General features: G+C 51.3%; 1 protein-coding gene across 2 annotated transcripts in view; it reads right to left on the bottom strand.

The window, feature by feature from the left end:
* Sdk2 (sidekick cell adhesion molecule 2) overlaps window positions 1–20,766 on the bottom strand; it is a 266,943-nt gene that overhangs the window by 18,696 nt on the left and 227,481 nt on the right. For both annotated transcript variants that reach the window (XM_074045223.1, XM_074045222.1), the window contains 5 exons: window positions 14,737–14,923; window positions 11,968–12,105; window positions 8,916–9,077; window positions 6,222–6,347; window positions 263–427 (listed from right to left, as the gene is read on the bottom strand). In XM_074045223.1, coding sequence (XP_073901324.1) covers window positions 263–427; window positions 6,222–6,347; window positions 8,916–9,077; window positions 11,968–12,105; window positions 14,737–14,923 — 778 coding nt within the window. The remainder of the gene's footprint in view (window positions 1–262; window positions 428–6,221; window positions 6,348–8,915; window positions 9,078–11,967; window positions 12,106–14,736; window positions 14,924–20,766) is intronic.

Here is a 20,766-nt window from a genome sequence, read left to right as displayed (position 1 = left end):
TCCATTGCTTTGCCCCTACAGGGCTTCTGAAAATCCTGGAAAGGGGACCCCAGAGCTCCAACCCCCCACCCCTCAATTTCCCCTGGCACTGAGAGCAGACGCAGGCCCTGGGCCCTGTGCTCACTGCTTTGGGGAATTGAGGGATGGTGCACTTTGGTGGCCACGCCAATGCTCCTGGTGCCCCAGTATCCCTCCTTCTTGCCCAGAATGTCACCAGGCTCTTCTGTGCAGCTCCCCCACTCCTCACCCCACAGGCCGGTACCTGGCACAGACTGGGAGGGGCTGCTGGGGGTGCCGAAGCCATAGTCATTGACTGCGATGACCCGGAAGTCGTAGCTCACGCCAGGCTTAAGGATGTCCATGCTGAAGGTGTAAGAGCTCACCTCCTTGGGGATGTCCTTGATCAGGATGTCCCAGAGCCCCTCATCTGCAGGAGCACACAGGGGCCACACTGTGAGGATGGGGAGCTTCAAATCCCACCCCTTCCTGGTCTAACTGTGGCTCCCGGAGGACAGGCCTGGCTCAACACTGGCTCACACTGGCTCTCAGGACTTCCTCAGGTTTTATTTTTTGCCGTACGGGGGTTTGAACTCAGGGCCACATGCTTGTGCTCTACCACTTGAGCCACACTGTCAGCCCTGAGGGGGAATTTTTTTTTCTTTTGGTGGGACTGGAGTTTGAACTCAGGGCTTCACGCTTGCAAAGCAGGCATTCTACCGCTTGAACCACACCTCCAGTCCATTTTGCTCTGCTTATTTTGGAGATGGGGTCTTGCAAACTATTTTCCCTGGCTGGCCTTGAACCATGATCCTCCCGATCTCAGCCTCCCAAGTAGCTAGGGTTACAGGCGTGAACCACTGGCACCCAGCTGTAATTTTTTTTAAGACACTTTTTGGAGTGTCTCTTTTATTCTTTTTTTTTTTTTTAGAAAAAATTAGAATATCTGTAAAACATTTAAAAAATACATACTATGCAGAAAATGCTATGGTAAGTAACTGCAAATCTAAAATTAAAATTCTCTACACCCTGAAACTTTTGTCTCAAGATATTTTTTTTAATTCTTGTTCTTCTAATTTTTTTTTTAGCCAGGATCTCACTACATAGTCCAGGCTGGCTTCAACCTCACTCTACTGTAACCCAAACTCATCTCAATTAGCACTCCTCCTGCCTCTAGTTCCTCAGGGTTGGGATTACAGGCATGAGCCACCATGCCTGTCTCCAAGACTTCTTGAACTGCACGACACCACAAGTGGTATTTCACATACAAAACTATTAGATATAGCATTAAAAGTTACCACTGGGCTATGCATATAAGATACATATGAAACATGAATGAATTTCATATTTAGACTTGGGACCCATTCTCAAAATATCTCACTATGTATTTGTAAATATTCCAGAATCTGACAAAAATCCAGAATCTGAATACTTCCCATCTGAAGCATTTTGGATAAGGGATTCTCCACCTGTACCATCACCCAGACAAATAGACTCATCATCTTAGCACTTGTGTAGGCTGAACTCTACATTTTCCACTTCCTGTGTTGGGCTGGCAGAGTGGTTCAAGTGGCAGAGTACCTGTCCAGCAAGTGTGAGTCCCTTAGTTCAATCCCCAATACCACCAAAAAGCAGAAAAAAAATTGGTAGTTGGGTATGGTGGTGCATAGCTGTAATCCCTGCTACTCAGGAGGTAGAGGCCAGCCTAGGCAAAGGTAGTGAGACCCTGTATCAAAAATGAAACACAAACAAAAGGGCTGGAGGCTCAGCTTGAGTGGCAGAGCACTCGCCTAGCATATGTAAAGCCCTGGGCTCAATCCTCAGGAGAATTGATGGTAAACATGACGTAAGAGGTTTTCATCATATGGAAATTTATCACTGGAGCATAGTCCTTCATTTAGCCAGGCTATTTTGCTAATCCCCCTCTCTACCCAAAACATTTATAGATGAACACAAGAGGGCTCTTTTTCTTTTTAAATAGTGAGAAGGAACCTGGGTTGCCCAGGAGGGTTTGGCCAAGTGTCCTGGATTTGCTAGGGCCCACCATCCTTTTTTTGGTGAGTAAGTGTGTGTGTGTGTGTGTGTGTGTGTGTGTGTGTGTGTGTATGTGACTGGAGTTTGAACTCAGGGCTTCACATTTGCAAACCAGGTACTCTACCACTCAAGACACACCTCTAGTCCACTTTTCTCTGGTTATTTTGGAGATGGAGGGGGGTGGTCTCTCGAACCATTTGCCCAGGCTAGCTTTGAACTGTAATCCTCCCAATCTCAGTCTCCCAAGTAGCTAGGATTATAGGTGTGAGAAACTAGTGCCCAGCCAGCCACCATCCCCAGGTACACCTCTTCTTAGAAGCTGAGATCAGGAGGGAAAAGGCCATGGAGGGCCAGATGGAACCCTTGTCTGTTCTCTGCCCCATGCTGTCCCTTCTCCTCTTTATCGATGGTTCCGTGGGCCTTGCCCTGGTGGGACCTAATTCATTCTCACCTTACAGAGGAGAGGCAAGTGTCACCAGGACCCAGTGGCATCTATCATGGTGGCAGTGAGGCCAGGAGAGGCCCTGGCCAGATGCTCTGTACAGGGCCACTGGGGACAGGCTAGCTCCTGAACAGAGTCTGCATCCTTGGATCAAGTCACCTTGGGCACTAGTTAAATCCTCCTTTCACGGAGCTGCAGGTCTGAGAAGGAGCTTGGTATGTGACGCTCACAGTCCACCTTCCCATGACCTGCTCCAGGACAGTTACCCAGGCTAGTGGTTCCTCTAGGCTGCTGAGCCATGGAAGCAGAGGCCCCTAACTCCCTCTGGCACACCACACCATGGTTCCTCTGGCTCCATCTCTTCTTCCCATTGACTCCTGAACTTTCAGAATGAGCAGCTCATCCACCCGGAGGTCCACTCCCCAACTCCAGTGCATGCTTCTCGGGCTGATGGATTGTCACACTTCCTACAGATCCAGCGGGTGAGTCCAGGGCGTGAGTGGAGGTGCCACCATGTCCTTATCATATTTCTTTCTCTCTTTTTTTGGCAGTACTGGTGTTTGAACTCAGCTAGGCAGTTGTTCTACCTCTGAGTCACACCCCCCAGTCCTTTTTGCTTTAGTTATTTTTCTGCTAGGATCTCTCATTTTTGCCTCCCATGTAGCTGAGATCACAGGTGTACACTACACCATCCAGCTTACTGATTGAGATGGCATCTCTAACTTTTTGCCTGGGCTGCTATCCTCTGATCTCCACCTTCTGAATAGGTGGGATTACAGGTGTGAGCCCCTGTGCCTGGCCCCTAGCATAATTTTTGAATTGTGGACCAGTGTGTACCAGGACCTAATGAGGGCTCCCTGCCCCTTTCCAAGGTAGACCTCACCAACGGAAGGCTACAGGGGCCTTCTCTGTGTTCAGAGCTGTCCTCACCGAAGGCCCCAGAAGTATGAGCCTTGGCCTCCATCAGGGGTGTTTTTGAGCATCCAGCTCAGACACAGCTTCTTTTTGTTTGATTCTCTCTCTCCTCCCTCCTCCCTCTCTACTCTCTCACCCCTCCAATCCCACCCCCTTTCTCTCTCTCTTTCTCCTCTGGGCAAAGATCATGCTTACTTTCTATTTGTATAAATTAGCACCTAGCACAGGCACCTTCTAAGTATGCACTGAATAAAAGTGGAGACCTTTTCCCCTCCTCCCTCCCTCCTTCTCTTTCTGACAGGGTATTGCAATGTAGCCCAGGCTGGCCTTGAACTCATAATCCTCCTCTCTCTGCCTCCTGATTGCTGGGATTACAGGTATGGTCACCAGGCCCCACTTCCCTGGCCTTTTCATAGCACTGTGTGTCCAGTTTTAGTGATTTATACCTTGAAATGTAAGCACTGGGGCACAAACCCATCTTCTATCTGTGTCTTTGGAGCTCTCTGCAGAGCAACTGTCCTAATGAGGATAATGACAATGATGACCAACAGCTGACTGACTATTGTCATGCACTCTCTGTCTAAGTGCTTTACTTTTCAAGCCCACAGCAATGGTGAGAGGGAGAAACTATGGTCTCCATTTTATAGATGAGAAAACCAAGGCCCAGAGAGAGCTCAGTTTATCTTCCCCAGGTCACACTGCTGTAAGCAGCAGGGCTGGAGTTTCAGCCCAGAGCTGTCTGACTCTTGGCATTGAACTTTCTCTGGTGCCCAGGACAGATCTGTGTGCAACTGGGAGTTAACTGTGCTTGACGGCCTTGGCTTGTGATCCTCCTGCCTGCTGTTCATCCCCCCACTAGTTCTACCCCACACAGAGACAAAAGGTGGGGCCCGGGCAGGGCAGTGAGGTTACACCAGAAGCTGCTGGAATGTCCCTCTGTGCCTTTGGCCTCCAGCCCTGGGAGTCCAGCTGATGTGCAGGGCCAGTTCCACAGGTCTCTAAATCCAGGAACCAGTCCCTCCCAGGTCTGCTCTGCTCAGCGGCTCTCTGGCCTGTAGAAAGCAGGCATGCTTAGCTGGTTCAGTGTAGCATTGAGCACAAGCAAGGCACAGACAGGGCTATTTCACTGAAGATGGGGAGGCTGTAAGCATGAGGCAGCACAAAAGAAGGGGTAGGGACATGGGGCCTGCTCTCCAGCAGTTTAGTGCAAGCTCATGGCATCCTTGGCCCACCTCTCGTCACTGCCCTCCTGCCTTTTTCATCATCTGAATGATAGAGCCTGCCACCAGTCCCTGGCACAGCTTGGCCCTGGGTCTTCATCAGATATTGGCTCGATCCTTCCTCGATTCCACCTGTGTGGACCAAGTCACAGCTCCCAAACTTGGAACAGCAGAGGCTCCTGCTGGGCCTCCCAGGGAACGCTGGAAAATCCACAGGCCAGAGTCTGGGGCCAACATTCCACAGCCTGGCACCAGGTCCATCAAGTTGAGTGGAATAAACAGATAAACAGGCACAGGTCCTGGCTGGGAGGCACAGGCAGTGGTCCCCTGGCCAACTCAGCAGCCGGCCTCAGAGGGAGGGACCATCTGGAGCGGGGAGAGGGCCAGCTCCTCGTGTAGCTTGGTGCATCTGAGCTGCTAGATGTATTAGTTATTTGGAACGGCGATTGTTAACATAAAATGAAGGCAACAACAGGGATAGAAACTCCTGGAATTATTAACTCTTTGTTATTGGGATGATGAATACCCAGCCTCCTGGAGGTATTAACAGTTTGTCACTGGGATATTTCAGTATTCCCATTAGAAGTGCTAGCTTCCGATCTGTTCAGGTCCTTCTCATCATGAGTTATTCACTCTTGGGGTTAGAACCGCAAAGTCTTGTCTTTTCTTTCTCAACCTCAATCCCTTAACCATGGATCCATGAAATACAAAGAACAAGCCTGTGGCTCTTGGCTGACTCTGACACCTCTGATTAACTTGGAAACCTAGCAACGGAAGGAGCTGAAGCCCCTGCTTATAAGTGGAGCTGCAGCCCGGAAGCAGGTGTCAGGACTATGGTGAAACAGGAGCGGAGAGCAGACCCCTGGAGTGACTTATCAGTTGCTCATCTCCTGATGGCTTTAGAAGTTCTTGTGATTCGATTTCAGGCTTGACAGGAGAGGTTGGTACAATTACAAGAGCTGTGAGAAGAGCTGTGAGTGCAGAGGCATTGCTGAAAGAGGCAGCTGGGTCTCCTTAGTTATTGGCATCCACCAGTGTGGTCACGCAGGGTGGGGTGTGTGTGTGTGTGCGGTGAACATAGGTATTTAAGCAATGGGAGCCAAACCCTTTCTCCTCTGGCTTCTCTCTCTCTCTCTCTCTTTTTGGTGGGACTGGGTTTTGAACTTAGGGCTTTATGCTTGCAAAACAGGTGCTCTATTGCTTGAGCCAAATTGCCAGTCCATTTTGTTCTGGTTATTTTGGAAATGGAGTCCTGTGAACTATTTGCCCGGGCTGGCCTTGAACCTTAATCCTCCCAATCTCAGCCTCCCAAGTAGCCACAGGCATGAGCCATGGGTGCCAGGCTTCCTCTGATTTCTTGAATGATTCTCAACCCAACTTGGTCTGCACCTGGTGCTAAGACTCATTCTTTGGGGGCTCCCTGGGAATTCCCTAAGCAAGAGCTCAGTTCAGAGGGGGCATTTCCTACTCACAATGGGGCCACCTTAGCTTCACCTGTAATGGCGCGAGTGCCTTTTCAGGTGCAGGACAGACACAAGCACAAGTGTAGGCACAGGAAAGCAGCAGGAAGTAAGTTGTGGAGTCCCAGCCCCAAGGGAGACGGCAGTGCCCACCTGAAGGCCTGGCTTCTATGACGTAGCGGGTGACAGGCCCTTTGCCGGGGTCTCCACTGGACCAGTGGATAGCAATGGCGGAGCTGTATCGCACGATGATTGGCACTCCTGGTGGTCCCGGGGCACCTGCAAAAGCACACACAGCGGATGTATGGAATGCATAAAGGTCACCCCACCTGTCAGCCTGTGCTGGTGTGGGGGGATGGAGACTGAGCTACAAAGTCTTCAGGACCCTCTGCAAGCACTAGAGCCCAAGGAGTGTCTTGGGCAAGCCCTGCCAGGTCGTACGACATACTGTCTCCTCAGGCTCCCCTCAGCTATCTTCCAAATACCAGGGCAGGAGAGACAGCATGAGATGATGCCAGGAAGCACTCCGGAGCAGTCAGAGGACCTGGGGTTTTAATTTCAGCCAGAATTTATCACACGGTTGACTCTGACCCATTCCGAGAGCCCTCCGAGGGAATTTCAGTTTGCCCATCTTTAAGGTCCTTCTGGAAGTAATGATCTAAGGGATGTATCATGGGGCACAGGAGAGGGTGTGATGATGGCAGAGGGGGCTCGTGGATGGAGGGTTGGTTTGAGGGAGGCTGAAGGGCCTTCTTTGGTGATGTCATCAAACCTCCTGCTTGAAATCTCCTGCTCCCTAACTGCATTTGCTATGAGATTAGGGGAGGAGAGAGTGGGTTCAGGCCCCAGGAAGCCTGGGGAGGAAACAAAAGGGCACTGGGCTCCCTGTGGCCCTCCTGGCACCACGTATGTTCAGGTAGTATTCTATAACATTGGCCAGCAGGGAACTGGAGCAGGAGCAGGAGGCTACTTCTGTAGATGGAGAGGTGGGTCAGGTCTCTGTCTACAGACGGTCCCAAGCCCCTTCTTCTCAAGGGGAGCTTATCAGTGTAAACATGGTACCTGTCCCCTGGGTGCTGCTGTCTCTGAGCCACAACCCGTGTGCTTTCACCCACTGAGTCAGCTTCCCACAAGACCTGGAGCTCAGCATCCCCACAGCCTAGCACAGAGCAAGCATTTCCCACGTGCTTGTGGGACTAGGGTACCAGGCAGCGAGTGGCTGACTGGTGGTCTGGTGCCTGCCAGCAAGAGAGCACAGCCCACTATCTCAGTGAAGTCCCTCTGGGGCCCAGGAGAGCTGACTGGCAAGACAAGAGGCCACGGATTTGTCCCACAACATCCAGTCCTGACCCCATGGCCTCTGAGAGCGGTCCTTCCTTCCCTAAGGAACACCCTGCAGCTCAAGGGGGACAGAGCCTGAAAGAGATGCAGAGGGCTGGGGGTGGCCTTCAGGACCCTGGATTCTTACTGCACAGGACAATGCTCAGGGCTGAGGGAGGTGGCCCAGCTGCAGCCTGGTATGGAGAGAAAAAGACAACCTGGCTGTGTGTTCTCCACCCCAGCCCCCTCCTCACCCACACCACCTGTCTTTCTGAGTGTCCGCCATCCCTCCTCTGGCTTCCTGTCCACCCTCCCCTCCCCCACCTATTCCCTCCAACCTGGGATACTTAAAGCTGGAACAGCCCATCCTCCAGGTGGCCCTCTCTTATCCCTCAGACAGTGAAAATCCTTCCCTTTGCTTGGCAGCTCTCTCTTCCTGCTTTGTCTCTTGAAGTCTTGGGGTGGGGCTGGGAGCAGGTAAAGGGCAGAGCTGGGGCAGCTCCCAGGTGGGGTGCCTCCTGCGGTCTGGTGGGCTTTGTTCTAAGGGGGCTCAGGACCAGATTTCCAGAGTAAGACATGGAGAATAAAAAGTGACCATAAAGGGAAAGTAAACACTCCCCCCACCAAGGGGAGGCCAATTGGGCCCGTGGGGAAGGAGGAGGCATATTTCTGGGGAAGTTTGGGATAGGCTGGACACTGGCTCAGTAGAGTCCCCTGGAGGTAGCCTCTGTGTTCAGGACAGGACAACTTGTACCTGTGACAGGGACAGTTTCTGGAGGGGCTGATTACATCACAGCCTCCCAGGGTTCTTATGATTCGTGCAGATTGCTGGTCCCCCTCAGCCCCTGGATATCAGAATCTCTGGGTCCACCCCAGGAATGTGCATTTTAATAAGAGGAAGGGTGACTCTTTTATACCCCGCTCCACAAGCCACTGGTGGTGGCATGAGTGTGTGTGTGTGGGGTGTTCCTAGGATGTGGGAAGATGGCTGTGGCCTGGCCAAAGGCAGGGGACTGCTAGGCTGCATCCTTTCTGGACAGAATTGATGGAGGCTGAGGTGACAGAGGCTGGTGATTAGGGAGGAGGCAGCAAGTTGAAAACTGGGTGCAGTAGTGTACGCGTGTAATCCTGGCACTTGGAGTCAGAGGCAGGAGAAACATGAATTTTAAGCCAGTCTGGGTTTCATAGCTGACCCTGTGACAGGCTAGGCCAGGCCATTGTGTACTGGGCCTTGGCAGTGAGAGGAAGGTCTGCCTCACTCTAGGGGGTCACAGCATGAGGATCCCAAGGACTTGGATGCCATATGAATCACAGAGTCCAGGGGAGAAAGGAGGGGCACTGGGGGGGTGCTACTAGGACAGGGGACAGGGAAAGGGGACAGGACGAGGGGGTGAGTGAGCTCCGCACTCCCCACCTCGTCTCCAGGGTCTAGCACAGCTCTTGACAGCTGGGGACCCCTCTGACTTGGTGGGGGGTAGGGGGGACTGAAGGACCTGGTGCTGAGGGCAGAGGTGCATGGCTTCCTACCTTCTCCTGGGCCCGTGGTGACATTGGCTTCGATTTCAGGCCCGTAGGTGAAGGTCTTGGCTCTGATTCGAAACCTGTAGGTCATTCCCTCTGCCAGGTCCTTCACCTTCAACCACAGTGGGCTGTTCCCCTTCACGTCCACTGTTACAATCTTGCTGACCCCTGGGAGGAGGGAGGGAGCAGTGAGCAGGGACTGTAGTGGCCAGTGAGAGCAGGGCTACTGAGGCCACTGGAGGCCATGAGGGAGCGGCAGCAGCTGTGGCCTGAGCCCCTGGGGGCTGTCACCCATGCTGAGTCACAGAACTGGGTCCTGCAAGAGATTCTCTGGGGGTGCGGGGTGGGAGTGGGAGAGGGGAATCTGCATGGTTGGCAAAGTTTGAGAAAATCCCTGTCCTGTTTGTAATGTCCCTTAGAACGCAGATTCCAGGGACCACCTGCCAGGAAGTGCTTTTATTCTGATACCACAAGTCCACAGCTGGAGGGGACTAGGGTGACCAGCTCCAACTCCTACCTGGCCCCAACCTCAGTCCCATCTCCTGGTTCATCTTTCTTCCTGCCAGCCCTGTAAGCTGAGTTCCATGGGCTTCTATCATCTACACCCCTGAGTTTTCAGGGCAAAATTGAGGACACCCTGGCACTCCAGGTCTTAGTAACCAGGGGCAGGCTTTTGTGTGTGTGTGGGGGTAGTTTTTAGGAGGTGGGAATGTGTGCTCTGTGCATCCCAAACCCAAAGCTTCCTTGAAGGCTGGGCCATCTTTCATTCCCCTGTCAAAGGCGCACGCAGTAACCATGGAAGGAAGGGTTTTGCAGCCCATGTGAGGGCTAGGGCCTCAGCACTGGCCCTGGGTGTCTTTGGGCATGTCCCTTAGCTGGTTTCACTTTGTTCTTCTACTGAGTCAGGGTATCAAGAGTATCCTAGAAAACTGGACACAGTGGCTCATGCCTGTAATCCTAGCTACTCAGAAGGCAGAGATCAGGAGTATTGCAGTTCAAAGCCAGCCCAGGCACATAGTTCACAAGACCCTATCTTGAAAAAAAACCATTACAAAAAAAAGGGCTGGAGGAGTGGTTCAAGTGGTAGAGCGCCTGTCTAGCAAGCATGAGGCTCTGAGTTCACCACCAAAAAAACCAAAAAACCAAAAAAACCAAACTCTTAGACAAGGATGTTAGGTTCACATATGAGGACAGAGCACCTGGCACGTGGTTAGGTACTTGATCTATTTATTGAATAAATGAATTATTGGATGGTGGAGCAATGCAAGCCAGAGGGAATGAAATGACCCCCTGGATCTGGAGTACCTGCTTTTTGACATTGCTGAACAATCCCTCATCTGCCTGGGCTTTGGCTTCTCCTCCAGGAAAGGGGGTGCTGCTGGCCTGCCCCCCAGGCTGAGGCATGACTTGGGGCAGACACTGTGCTGGCCAGTTGGGGAATTGTTCAGCCACGCTTATTAGCCGCACTGTTGCAGGGTGGATGGGAATAAGTGAGTAGAGGACTTCAGTCTGGTCTAGATCCTGCCTGACGGAGACCCCAGGAAGCAAAGTGACCTCTCTCAAAGTGGCCAGGAGGAGGCCACTGTGATGAGAACTTGTGCAGGCCCCTGCATTTCGTCCCTCTGACCTCTGTCCTGGCACTGTTCCCAGGCCCTGCACCTGACTGGCACTCCTCCTGGGGCCTGGCTCCAGTTCTCTCTCACACAGTTCCACTTTGCAGAATGGCTGGTGGCACCCAGGTGGTGGCAAGGAAGACTGAGGGACATTGTTCCCTCCACTGACCCAGAACTGCTGGCCTCTGGGACATTCCCAGGCTCCACCCCTTGTTCTTGCCAGGCTCCATTGTTGGGAGGGGTGGGAATGAGTCGGGGGACTGCAGAAGTGGTCACTTTCTGCTACCAGGGCACCACTGGAGGCCAAACACACCCTAATGTCTCGCTGCACGTAACTAAATCCTACTCTCAGTCCCCTGGCCTCTGAGGATGGTTGTCAATGGCAAGATAGCAGTGATTTTTAGGCACTTTGTTCACCCTGGTCTTGGTCACATCACCTGTGACTGGGCAGGAAAGCTGGCAGGTTTCTGTTGTCACTGTTAGGGTCAGCCCAGCCCTACCTGAGAGCTTGGAAGTGGGGCAGGGCCCTGGACAGGACATGGAGGGAGGGGTCTAATAAAGACAGCTGGGGTGAAGAGGACACAGGTGCAAGGACAGTCTTTTGTAGAGCAGGCTTTTTTTTGGTGGTACTGGGGTTTGAACTCAGAGCCTACACCTTGAGCCACTCCACCAATCCTTTTTTATAATGGGCTTTTTTGAGATAGGGGCTCATGAACTATTTGCCCTGGCTGGCTTTGAACTGCGATTCTCCTGATTTCTGCCTCCTGAGTAGCTAGGATTATAGGCGTGAACCACTGGTGCCTGGCTAGAGGGGGCTTTTGATCTGAGGCTCACAGATGGCAACAAGGATACACTGACCCCCAATATTGTGCATCTTCCTGGGGAGAGGCTCCAAGGCATTAATCAGATACCCAAATCTGAGCCTTCAGGGCTAACCTGGAGTAAGGCGGAGATGCTTAAGTTTGGGAGGGGAAAAGATAGGGCTGGAATGTTAGGGGGTCCCCTTTCTTGGGGGGACCTTCCACCTGGGGGTTGATACTTTGGTCGGACTTCTCTTCCTCATTTCCCTGCTTCTGTTGACTGGAGGGGAAGATGCATTTAAAAATTTTCTGTAACATAGAGCGAATTTGACCAAAGTACATTATATGCATGCATGTAAATATCCCAATGAAACCCCTTTGTAAAATTAATTTATGCTAATAAAAAATTTAAAAAATAATTATTTGCCTGGGAGTTGGGAGGTCTAGGTTGCGGTTCCAACTTTGCTCTCACCTTGCTATTGTTTTGCCTTGGAAACGCCCCTTCCCTGGGCTGGGCCTCAGTTTCCCTGCTTATAAGACAGACTCTCACTAAATCTAGCTAGTGTGTGGTGACCATGACAAGGACATGGGTTGAGATCACGCCCTTGCAAGGCAAGGTGGGCTGGGTGGGAGGGTCCCACTCACCATCCACTGGGGTGCAGGGCTCATACACCAGCCTGTAGCCTTCCAGGATACCATTGGGGAACCGTGGGGCTTCCCAGGACACGTTCACCGAGGTCGTGGTCAGTTCGCTGAACTTGACAGAGCTGGGAGCACTGGGGGCTGCAGAGACAGCGAAAGGTTTTTGTTTCCTCTTTCTGTTCAAGTTCAAAGCCCTAGGTTCAGATCCAAGAAACTAGTGGGAGTGTTTGGGTCCGTGCCCAGGAAGAATGAGAATGCAGGGCTTAGCTCAAGAAGAAGGCAAGAGGGGTCAGTGGAGGCCATTGGACCTTTCCCTTCTTGGTGACATCATTAGCACTCAAGTTTCCAATAGCAGAGGCCCAGGCAAGGGGAGAAAAGGGATGTTAATTTTTCCTTAATGCTGGTGAGTTTGGACTTCCTCCTCCTATGTGGCTCTGAGCCCTGGCTGGCAGCAAGGGACAAACTGTTATACTCCCAGGGCCACTGAGGCAAAAGGCCATTTCCTGGCTTTGTGGGGTGAGTTTTTCAGCCTCCTTGCTAGAGAAGGCAGGGGTGGTGGTGGTAGTGGTGGTGGTGGTGCAATGGTGGTCCTGGGGCCTCAAAACAAGAGGATGCCAGAATGAGAGGACATGGCCTTTTGCTCATGCCTGGGCTCTAGGGCTTGTCACTGAGACACCATGCTGTCAGAAGGCGTCAGAGCCAAGGACAGTCCCTTTTCTTGGACTAAAAACCCTGGAGCGACCCTGAAAACATGGGGGGACAGAGTAGAAGGGCAGGAAGCACCCCCTCCACAGCATCCCGAGCTGGCCGGCTGGATGGCCAGGCTGTTATTGTCCATCGCTGCCTCCCCACTGAGCTGGAGCTAATCAGGATCTGCTTCCGGCTCCAGCTCTGGGAGGCAGCGTCAGTGAGTGGCTTTGAAGGAGGGAGGTGAGCTCAGGGTCCTTTCCTGCCTCCCCCAGGCTTCGGGGATGTGGGACTGAACACTTTGTCCTGCTGCCACAGCACCGGAAGCTTCCAGACTCCCGGGGGCTAGTATCCGGCTGAAGGCAGTAACAAATATGACTGGGACAGACAGACAGATTTGCACATTCAGACACTGACACTTAGCCTCCAAAGACCCTGGGGAGCCGGTGAGGGGAAAAGCTCCTAAAACCAGGCCTGACCCCAGAGAGGATCACATCTAAGAACCAACTCCAAAGGTCAGGGAGTCCCCGGCAGAAGGGACCTCATTATTCATAAGAGATTCTAGGACCTCTTATGGATACCAAAACCCGAGGATGGTCAAGTCAGTCCCTTTTATAAAACAGTGTCATCTTTGCCTGTAACCTATACACTTCCTCTTGTACTTTTATTTATTTTTCAGGGCGGGGGATGGAACCCAGGGCATTGAGCCACACCCCAGCCCCTCCCATACACTTCAAATGATCTCTAGGTTACTTACAATACCTGATGCAATATAAATGTTGCATGAACAGTTGTCATGCTGCGGTGTATAGGAAACAGTGACAAAAGGTCTGCACATGTTCAGTACGGATGCTTTTTTTGGGGGAATATTTTCAGTCTTTGGTTGGTTGAACCCGCAGATGTGGAACCCAGTGGAGAGCCAACTGTATTCAAATCCACAAGGAGAGAACTCGTGGGGTTCTGCTCCCCACGACCTCCTGGAGGACCCTGGGCAAGATGCATCCTTTCCAGGACAACCCTTGCTCCTCGTGAAATGGGGGTGACGCTATACTGTCTGCCCCAGGGTTTCCAGGAGGATCCAGTGCCATGCTTTGGACCCTGTAGGGCTTGGTCTGTACGTGTGGGCAGCAGGATCTTGACCTTCACCCTCTCCTCAGCCCTGCTCTCCATCCAGTACCAGGACTCCCTGCCTCTGTCCTCCTTTCCTCTCACATCTCTGCCAGAGTGATTTTTTCAAAACTTTAACCAGATCTTGTTGCTCAGCTGCTAAGCTTTCCAGTGGTTTCCTATCACATTTAAATTAATCCGCTCCAACAGCCTGGGGACCTGACTCTCACCCGACTTTCTTGCAAGTGCCTGGCTTTCTCTCCATTCCTCTAATCCCTTCCAGACCCCAGGTCTTTGCACCTGCTGTCCCCTCTGCCTGAACCCCACTCTCTGCCCAACCTCCAGAACTTCCCATGGCTGGCCTCTTCTTACTCAAATCTCAGCTCAGATGTCACCATCTGGGTGGGGCCTTTGTAGGAAGACCTATCCAAGGCCATCCTTTCCTGTGCCACCCTTCCATGACCTGCTTTTACTGCCACCTGTGGCCCACTCATCTGTTTGCTTGTTCCTTACCATGCGTCTCACTACCATGGGGACTTGTGGTCTCTGTTGTGTCCCCAGCATCAAGCACAGTGTGCACTCACAGAAGACACTTGACGTATATTGATGGGATGAACAAAGGTGGGGGCGGGGGGCAGCGATAGAATAAAGGAGGAGGGAACCAGGCAGGGAGTGGGAACGGTAGCCGTCCCTAAGGCGGCTGTCTGGGGCCAGGCACTGGACGGTTGAGAGCTGAAACTCTCTCAAGTTCATGGGGACAGCTTCTCTTTTCTGAGGGTCCAGGTCTGGGTCCCTTTTTGCAGGCCGTGCTCTCCCACTCCGCAGGGCGTCTCATGGGGCCTGGGTACCAAGCTTAGATCCTCTGTGGGTCAAGGCCATTGTCTGCAGTTTTCCCAAAACAACTCAGAGGCCAGGTGCGTCCTCCTGCCCCACTGCCCCCTCATGCAGATCTCCTCTCCCCAGGGTCCCCCTCCACACCTGCTTGCTGGGTCTGGCCCCGGGTGGGGGTACTCCGCGGCCCGTCGCCTGCAGCATTGAAGGCTGCCACGCTGACCATGTAAGTGGTGTAGCCAGTCAGGTTCTTGAGTTTCACGCCGTTCTCAGCCAGGAAAAGCGTCTTCACCCGCTCTGTGAGGTTCTGCCTCTGGGCTTCCCAGAAATAAATCTGTAGGCACAGAGGATTGTGGAGTGAGGGGCATGGCGGTACCGGGCTTCCCTCCTGCCTTTGCCTAACCCAGCATCTCTGAGGCACCTTCACTGTTGTCATTCACCCAGGAAGTATCTAAGAGGTGTTTTAGAAACCCTTCCAGAACCTTCCTTTCCATAGCTAAGACCCTGGCCTCCACTACCTTGCAAACGCCATAGCTCCCATGTATCTTGGTGCATTGCAGCATCTGTAGGATTTAGCATCAGGATACAGACAGGACACAGATCCTGGATATACCTACCTCTCCTGCAGGAGTCTGAGCCCAGGGCAAGTGCAGACTCCATGGTGCCTGAGCTGGGGAGGGACAGAGCCATGGCCTCCCCCAGGCCTGCTGCACCAACAGCTGCAGGTTAACAAGCCCTGGTGATCCCTGTGCACACCACAGCTTGCAAATCCCCTGGTTATGCCCGTGCACACCACGGTTTGCAGGCTCACTGCAGAGGGAGGCCTGGTTAAGATGGCGGATGGTGTAGGGTCACATCGTGGCTGCACCCCTTACTGGCAGAGGGACTTGGCTGCACACCCACTTCCTGGAGTCAGCATGAGGGACGGAGGCCATAGGATTGAAGACTATGGCACAGCGTCCCCCTAGGAACTGGCCAGATTCTGAAGGCACCGTGTGGCTGCAGAGGGTTTTAGGCCAGGGAGGCAGCAGATCCCTCACAGAGCTTCCACTGCCTCTGCGTCCAGCGGGGGCTAATACTCCCGGTTAGCCACGCTTGCAAGAGTCTCAAGCTCATTGAAGAACTTTGAACTGCGGCTGCCCTAAAAGCCGCAAGTCAATTTCAAGCCGTGATTGGAGGTCATTTGGTGCCACCTGGCGGCCAAGAAGGTTTATGTAGGCTACTGGCTTGTTAATTTCGGTTTCTCGGGAGGAAGCCAATAAAAGGAAGAAAGCTAATGACAGTCGCCCTCCTCTCCTGGCCTGTGTGAATGCTGGTTAGGATATCTTGTTACCAAAAGGGCTGCTGCTTTCCAACCTGCCTTCATTTTTCTTTTGGCAGATTTTTTTTCTTGTGTGGATAGATGAATGGGAGTTGAGGTGATCGGTCATAAAATCACTTATCCACTAGCATGTCCATTTACATCCGGGATACAACAGTCCACAAAGCTCCTGCTGGATTTAGTGTTTAGGGGAAAGGTCGAGGCTAATGTTAAATATTCATGTGTTAGCTGGCGCCAGTGACTCACTCTTGCTGTAATCCTAGTTACTTGGGAGGCTGAGATCAGGAAGGTCTCAGTTTGAGGCCAGCCTGCGCAAAAGCTTTGTAAGACTCCCATCTCCAAAATAACCAGAGGAAATGGAGTGGAGGTGTGGCTCAAGTAGTAGGGCTCCTGCTTTGCAAACACAAAGCCCTGAATTCAAATCCCAGTCCCACCAAATACATATCTCTATTTATCTATCTATCTGTGATGTCCTGGATCAGTTCCTGGGACCTTCCAGGTTTCCGCAGCTGGGAAGAGAAGCCAGACAGCCAAGGAGGATGAGGAGGAGAGCGGAGTGGGAGAAGAACATGTGTGGGAAGAGGGAGACACGGCTGCGAAGTCAGGCAGGGTGAGGCGTGTGACTTGACCACAGAACTATCAGTGGCCTCAGCAGGAAGCACTCTTGTGGGGTGGCCAGGACCAGAACCTATGGGAAGGGGCTCACTGGAGAATGAGAGGAGAGGAATCAGAGGTGGCAAGTGTGGAAAACTCTTTTGAGAAATTCTGTGGTCAAGTAACCAACTGAAGAAACAGTGACCACTGGAAATAAACGTGGGGTCAGAGAAAGGCACAGAAAGAGGAAATGTTTCAGGATGCATTTGTGCAGGGCAAATTACAAAATGGTAAGCCGTGATGCAGGGAGAGAGGCTGATGGCCAAAACCGTGCCCTTGGGGAGAGGAGTGTCAGGGTGTAGGACGCAGGGGCAGCACAAAAGCAAGGCGCCCACAGCAGGTGTGTCTTGTGTGTGCTGAGATCAGCCAACTTCTGTTAGATGGTGACTCAACAGTAAGGGGGACTTCTGCAAAGTGCACAAGAGGCTGAGCCTGGATCCCGGTCCCCGAGGAAGTTCTGGGAAGTGGTAGTGCCCACCATCTTGGTCTACATGGCTCCCTTATGAGCCATGCACTCAGAATCACACCTGGCAGTGGATTCTCAGCAAACATTTGGTGCACGAAAGATGCCTCCCACAGCAGCACGGCTGGCAGGGGAGTGGATGACTGTAATCACCACTGGCCATCTGCTGTTCTCAGTTCCCTGCCCTTCTTTTAATTGAAGCATAATTGACAAATAAAAATTGCATATATATTTAAGGTATACAACTGAATTTTTTTTTCAGGGCCAGGGCCTCTTGTGTATGCTAGGCAAGGGCTTTTACCATTGGGTTACATCAGAGGCCTTTTTTTTTTTTTGATATTGAGATAGGGTCTTGATAAGTTGCCCAGGCTGGCTCATTGTATAGCACAGGCTGATCCCGAACTTGCAATCCTCCTGCCTCAGCCTTCCAAGTAGCTGGGATTTTAAGCACGCACAGCTTGTCTGGCTTTCATGTGTTTTTTAGTACTGGAACTTGAACCCAGGGCCTTGCACATGGTAGGCAAGTGCTCTACCACTGAGTTACATCCTGGCCCCACAATTGGATGTTTTGCTACAGGCATACATTGTGAGACGTCACCACGATCAAGCTGATCAGTGTGCCCACTTGTCCTTTCTTTTCTTTTCTTTTTTTTTTTTTTTTGTGACACTGGGGTTTGAACTCAGAGCTTTGCACTTGCAAAGCAGGCACTCTACTCCTTGAGCCACACCTGCAGTCCATTTTGCTCTGGTTATTTTGGACATGGGGGTTTTGCAAACTATTTGTCCGGGCTGTCCTCGAACTGTGATCCCTTCGATCTCAGCCTCCCAAGTAGCTGGATTACAGGCGTGAGCCACTGGCATTACCCTTTCTTTTTCACGTGGTATGAAAACTTATTCTGCCTAACAAGTGTGAGGCTCTGGGTTCAAACCCCAGTACCACAAAAAAAAAAATAGAAGCTGCCCTTTTTGGTAAATTTCAAGTGTCCAGGACAGCAGTGCTACTATGGTCAGCACGGAAGACACTAGATCCCCCAGAACTTGCTCTTCCTACAGAACCAAAATACTGTGGCCAGCTCTCTTCATCTTTCCCAGTCTCTGGCAGCCACTCTTCTACTCTCTGCTTCTGTGACTATTTTATTTCTCTGGATGCATATTTGACAATTTTAGATTCTACATATAAGTGAGATCATACAGTATTTGTCTTCTTGTGTTTGGCTTAGTTCACTTAACATAACATCTTCTGGGTTCATGTTGTTGCAGATGGCAGGGTTTCCCTTTTTATGGCTGAGTAATATTCCTATATATACATATGTGTGTGTGTATATAGGAAACATTTGGCTGTTTCCACATCTTGGCTATTGTGGATCAAGCTGTAGTGAACATGGAAGTGCAAATATCTCTTGATTTCAATACTTTTGGATACATTCCCAGAAGTGAGATTACTGGATCAGATGGTAACTCTATTTTTAATTTCTTGAGGAGGCTCTAGACTATTTTCCATAGAGGAGCTGTGCCATTTTACATCCCCACCAGCAGTGAACTTGAGTTCCAGTTTCTCCACATTACTTGTTATTTTTTGACTCTCTTTTTTTTCAGCAGTACTGGGGTTTGAACCCAGAACTTTGTGCTTGTGAGGCAGACTCTACCACTTGAGCCACACCTCCAGCCCTTTTTGCTCTGGAGAGGGGGGTCTCACTTTTTGTCCAGACCAGCCTGGACTGTGACCCTCCTATTTTTCATTTCTCACCATGGCTGGGAGGACAGGAGAGTAGCATCACGCTCAGCTATTGGTTGAGATGGGGTCTTGGTAACTTTTTTGCCTGGGCTGGCCTCAAACTGCAGTCCTTCTCATCTCTGCCTCCCACAGTAGCTAAGTTTACAGGTGTGAGCCACCAGTACCTGGCTATTTTTTTTTTTTTTGACTTTGTGGTAACAGTCATTCTAACAGGTGCATGATGGTACATCCTTGTGGCAGTGCTGGGGTTTGAACTCAGGACTTACACCTTGGGCCACTCTACCAGCCCTATTTTTTTTTTTTTTTTTTTGTGATGGGTTTTTTTGAGATAGGGTCTCACAAACTATTTGCCTGGGCTGGCTTCCAACCATGATCCTCCTGATCTCTGCCTCCTGAGTGGGCGGGATTACAGGAGTTAGCCACTGGTACCCAGCTACCTATGTCTCACTTTTAAGTATGGTTACTTGTGCTGTGCTTTCAAGTTGCATGAGCTCCACACGTGTGTTGGCTGTTACCTCCTTATCAGACTTCGGTCTGTAAACATTTCCTCCCGCTCTGTGGGCTGACCCCTCACTCTGCTCACTGTTCTCTGCTGTGTCCCTGCTCTGTCTTGCTTCATCTCCTACAACTGACTGAGCTCCAATCCTGGTGAGATTTGCTGACTGGCCTGGAGGAGAGACAGGATTTAAATTCAAGGCACAGCCTGGCCAGCCACCGTGCCACCCAGCCACACACCGCACAACCCTACAAGGTCGACCTTCTGCACCCACAGGGGTCCGTTCCAGGACTCCCTCAGATATCAAAAGCCAAGGTAGCTTAAGTCCATTACATAAAATGGCGTTAGAGTTTGCATATGACCGTGTAACCTAAATCGTCTCTAGAGTAGTGGTCCCTGATGCAATGTGACCAGGGTGAAAGGAGACTGTTGGTTGTGTAGGGAGAATGACAAGAAAAAGTCTATATGTGCTCAGGACAGGTGCAATTTTTATCCTTGAGTATTTTTGATCCCCAGCTGGTTGGATTCATGATGGGCAGCCTGTGGACATGGAGGATGGAAGGCAGGCTGAGTAGCTGTTTTGTACATCCTTCTCCCTTCCCCCAGCTCATTCCCAGCAGAGGACCCTGTGGGAAACTGAAGCACTTTGTTACTTCTTGCCCTGTGCTAATACCTCTGTCTCTGTCCTGCCATCATGATTCCTTTGTTTATCCCCCCCTCAGTGCTAGGGATGCAACCTAGGGCTTTGCACATGCTAAGCAAGCACTCTTCCGTTGAGTTACATTCCCAGTAGTTGGTTTATTGAGACAGGGTCTTACTATGTAGTCCAGGCTGAGATTACAGGTGTGATCCACCATGCTCAGACTGCTGGTTCCCTTTAAGGCTGCCCTGAATATGTTCACTCAATTGCATTCCCTCTCGCCTACATGAAGACATCACTCCACCAGAGCTTCCTCTCTTCCTCCCTCCTCTTTTTCTTTGTCTAGGATCCTGTCTTTTCTTTTATCTTTTTTTATTCAGTACTGAGGTTTGAACTCATGGCCTTGCTCTTGCTAGGCAGGGGCTCTACTGCTTTACATGCCCCCAGCCCTTGTCCATATCATTTTGATTGGTGCGCAAACAAGTTGTGATCTCTTCCATCCTGAAAGCCCCTCTGTGGTCACATGACTTTCTCCAGCTTCCACCCATCGCTCTACTTCTCTTTAAAGCAAAACTTCTCCAAAGGGATGTCGTGAGCACTCTCTGCCTTGCCCCGTCCTCTCAAACCCACTCCACGCAGGTCCCAGCGCCAGCTCCTCATGCTCCCACGTGAGCTCAGAGTTGCTAATACCATCTCCAGGGCTTCGCAAGTGTTTTCTGGAAACGCTAATCCATATTTTAGGCTCTGCAGGCCTCTCAGTCTCTGCTGCAATTACTCAACTCTGTCCTTGTGCAAAGGTAGCCATGGCAATTTGTAAACAAATGGGCCTGGCTGTGCCCCAATAAAACTCTATGTACAGAAGTGTGGT

The sequence above is a fragment of the Castor canadensis genome, chromosome 11 (assembly GCF_047511655.1).
Source record: "Castor canadensis chromosome 11, mCasCan1.hap1v2, whole genome shotgun sequence".
NCBI lineage: Eukaryota > Metazoa > Chordata > Mammalia > Rodentia > Castoridae > Castor > Castor canadensis.
Note: the sequence above shows the minus strand (reverse complement) of the source record. Positions and strands in the feature narration are given on the sequence as shown.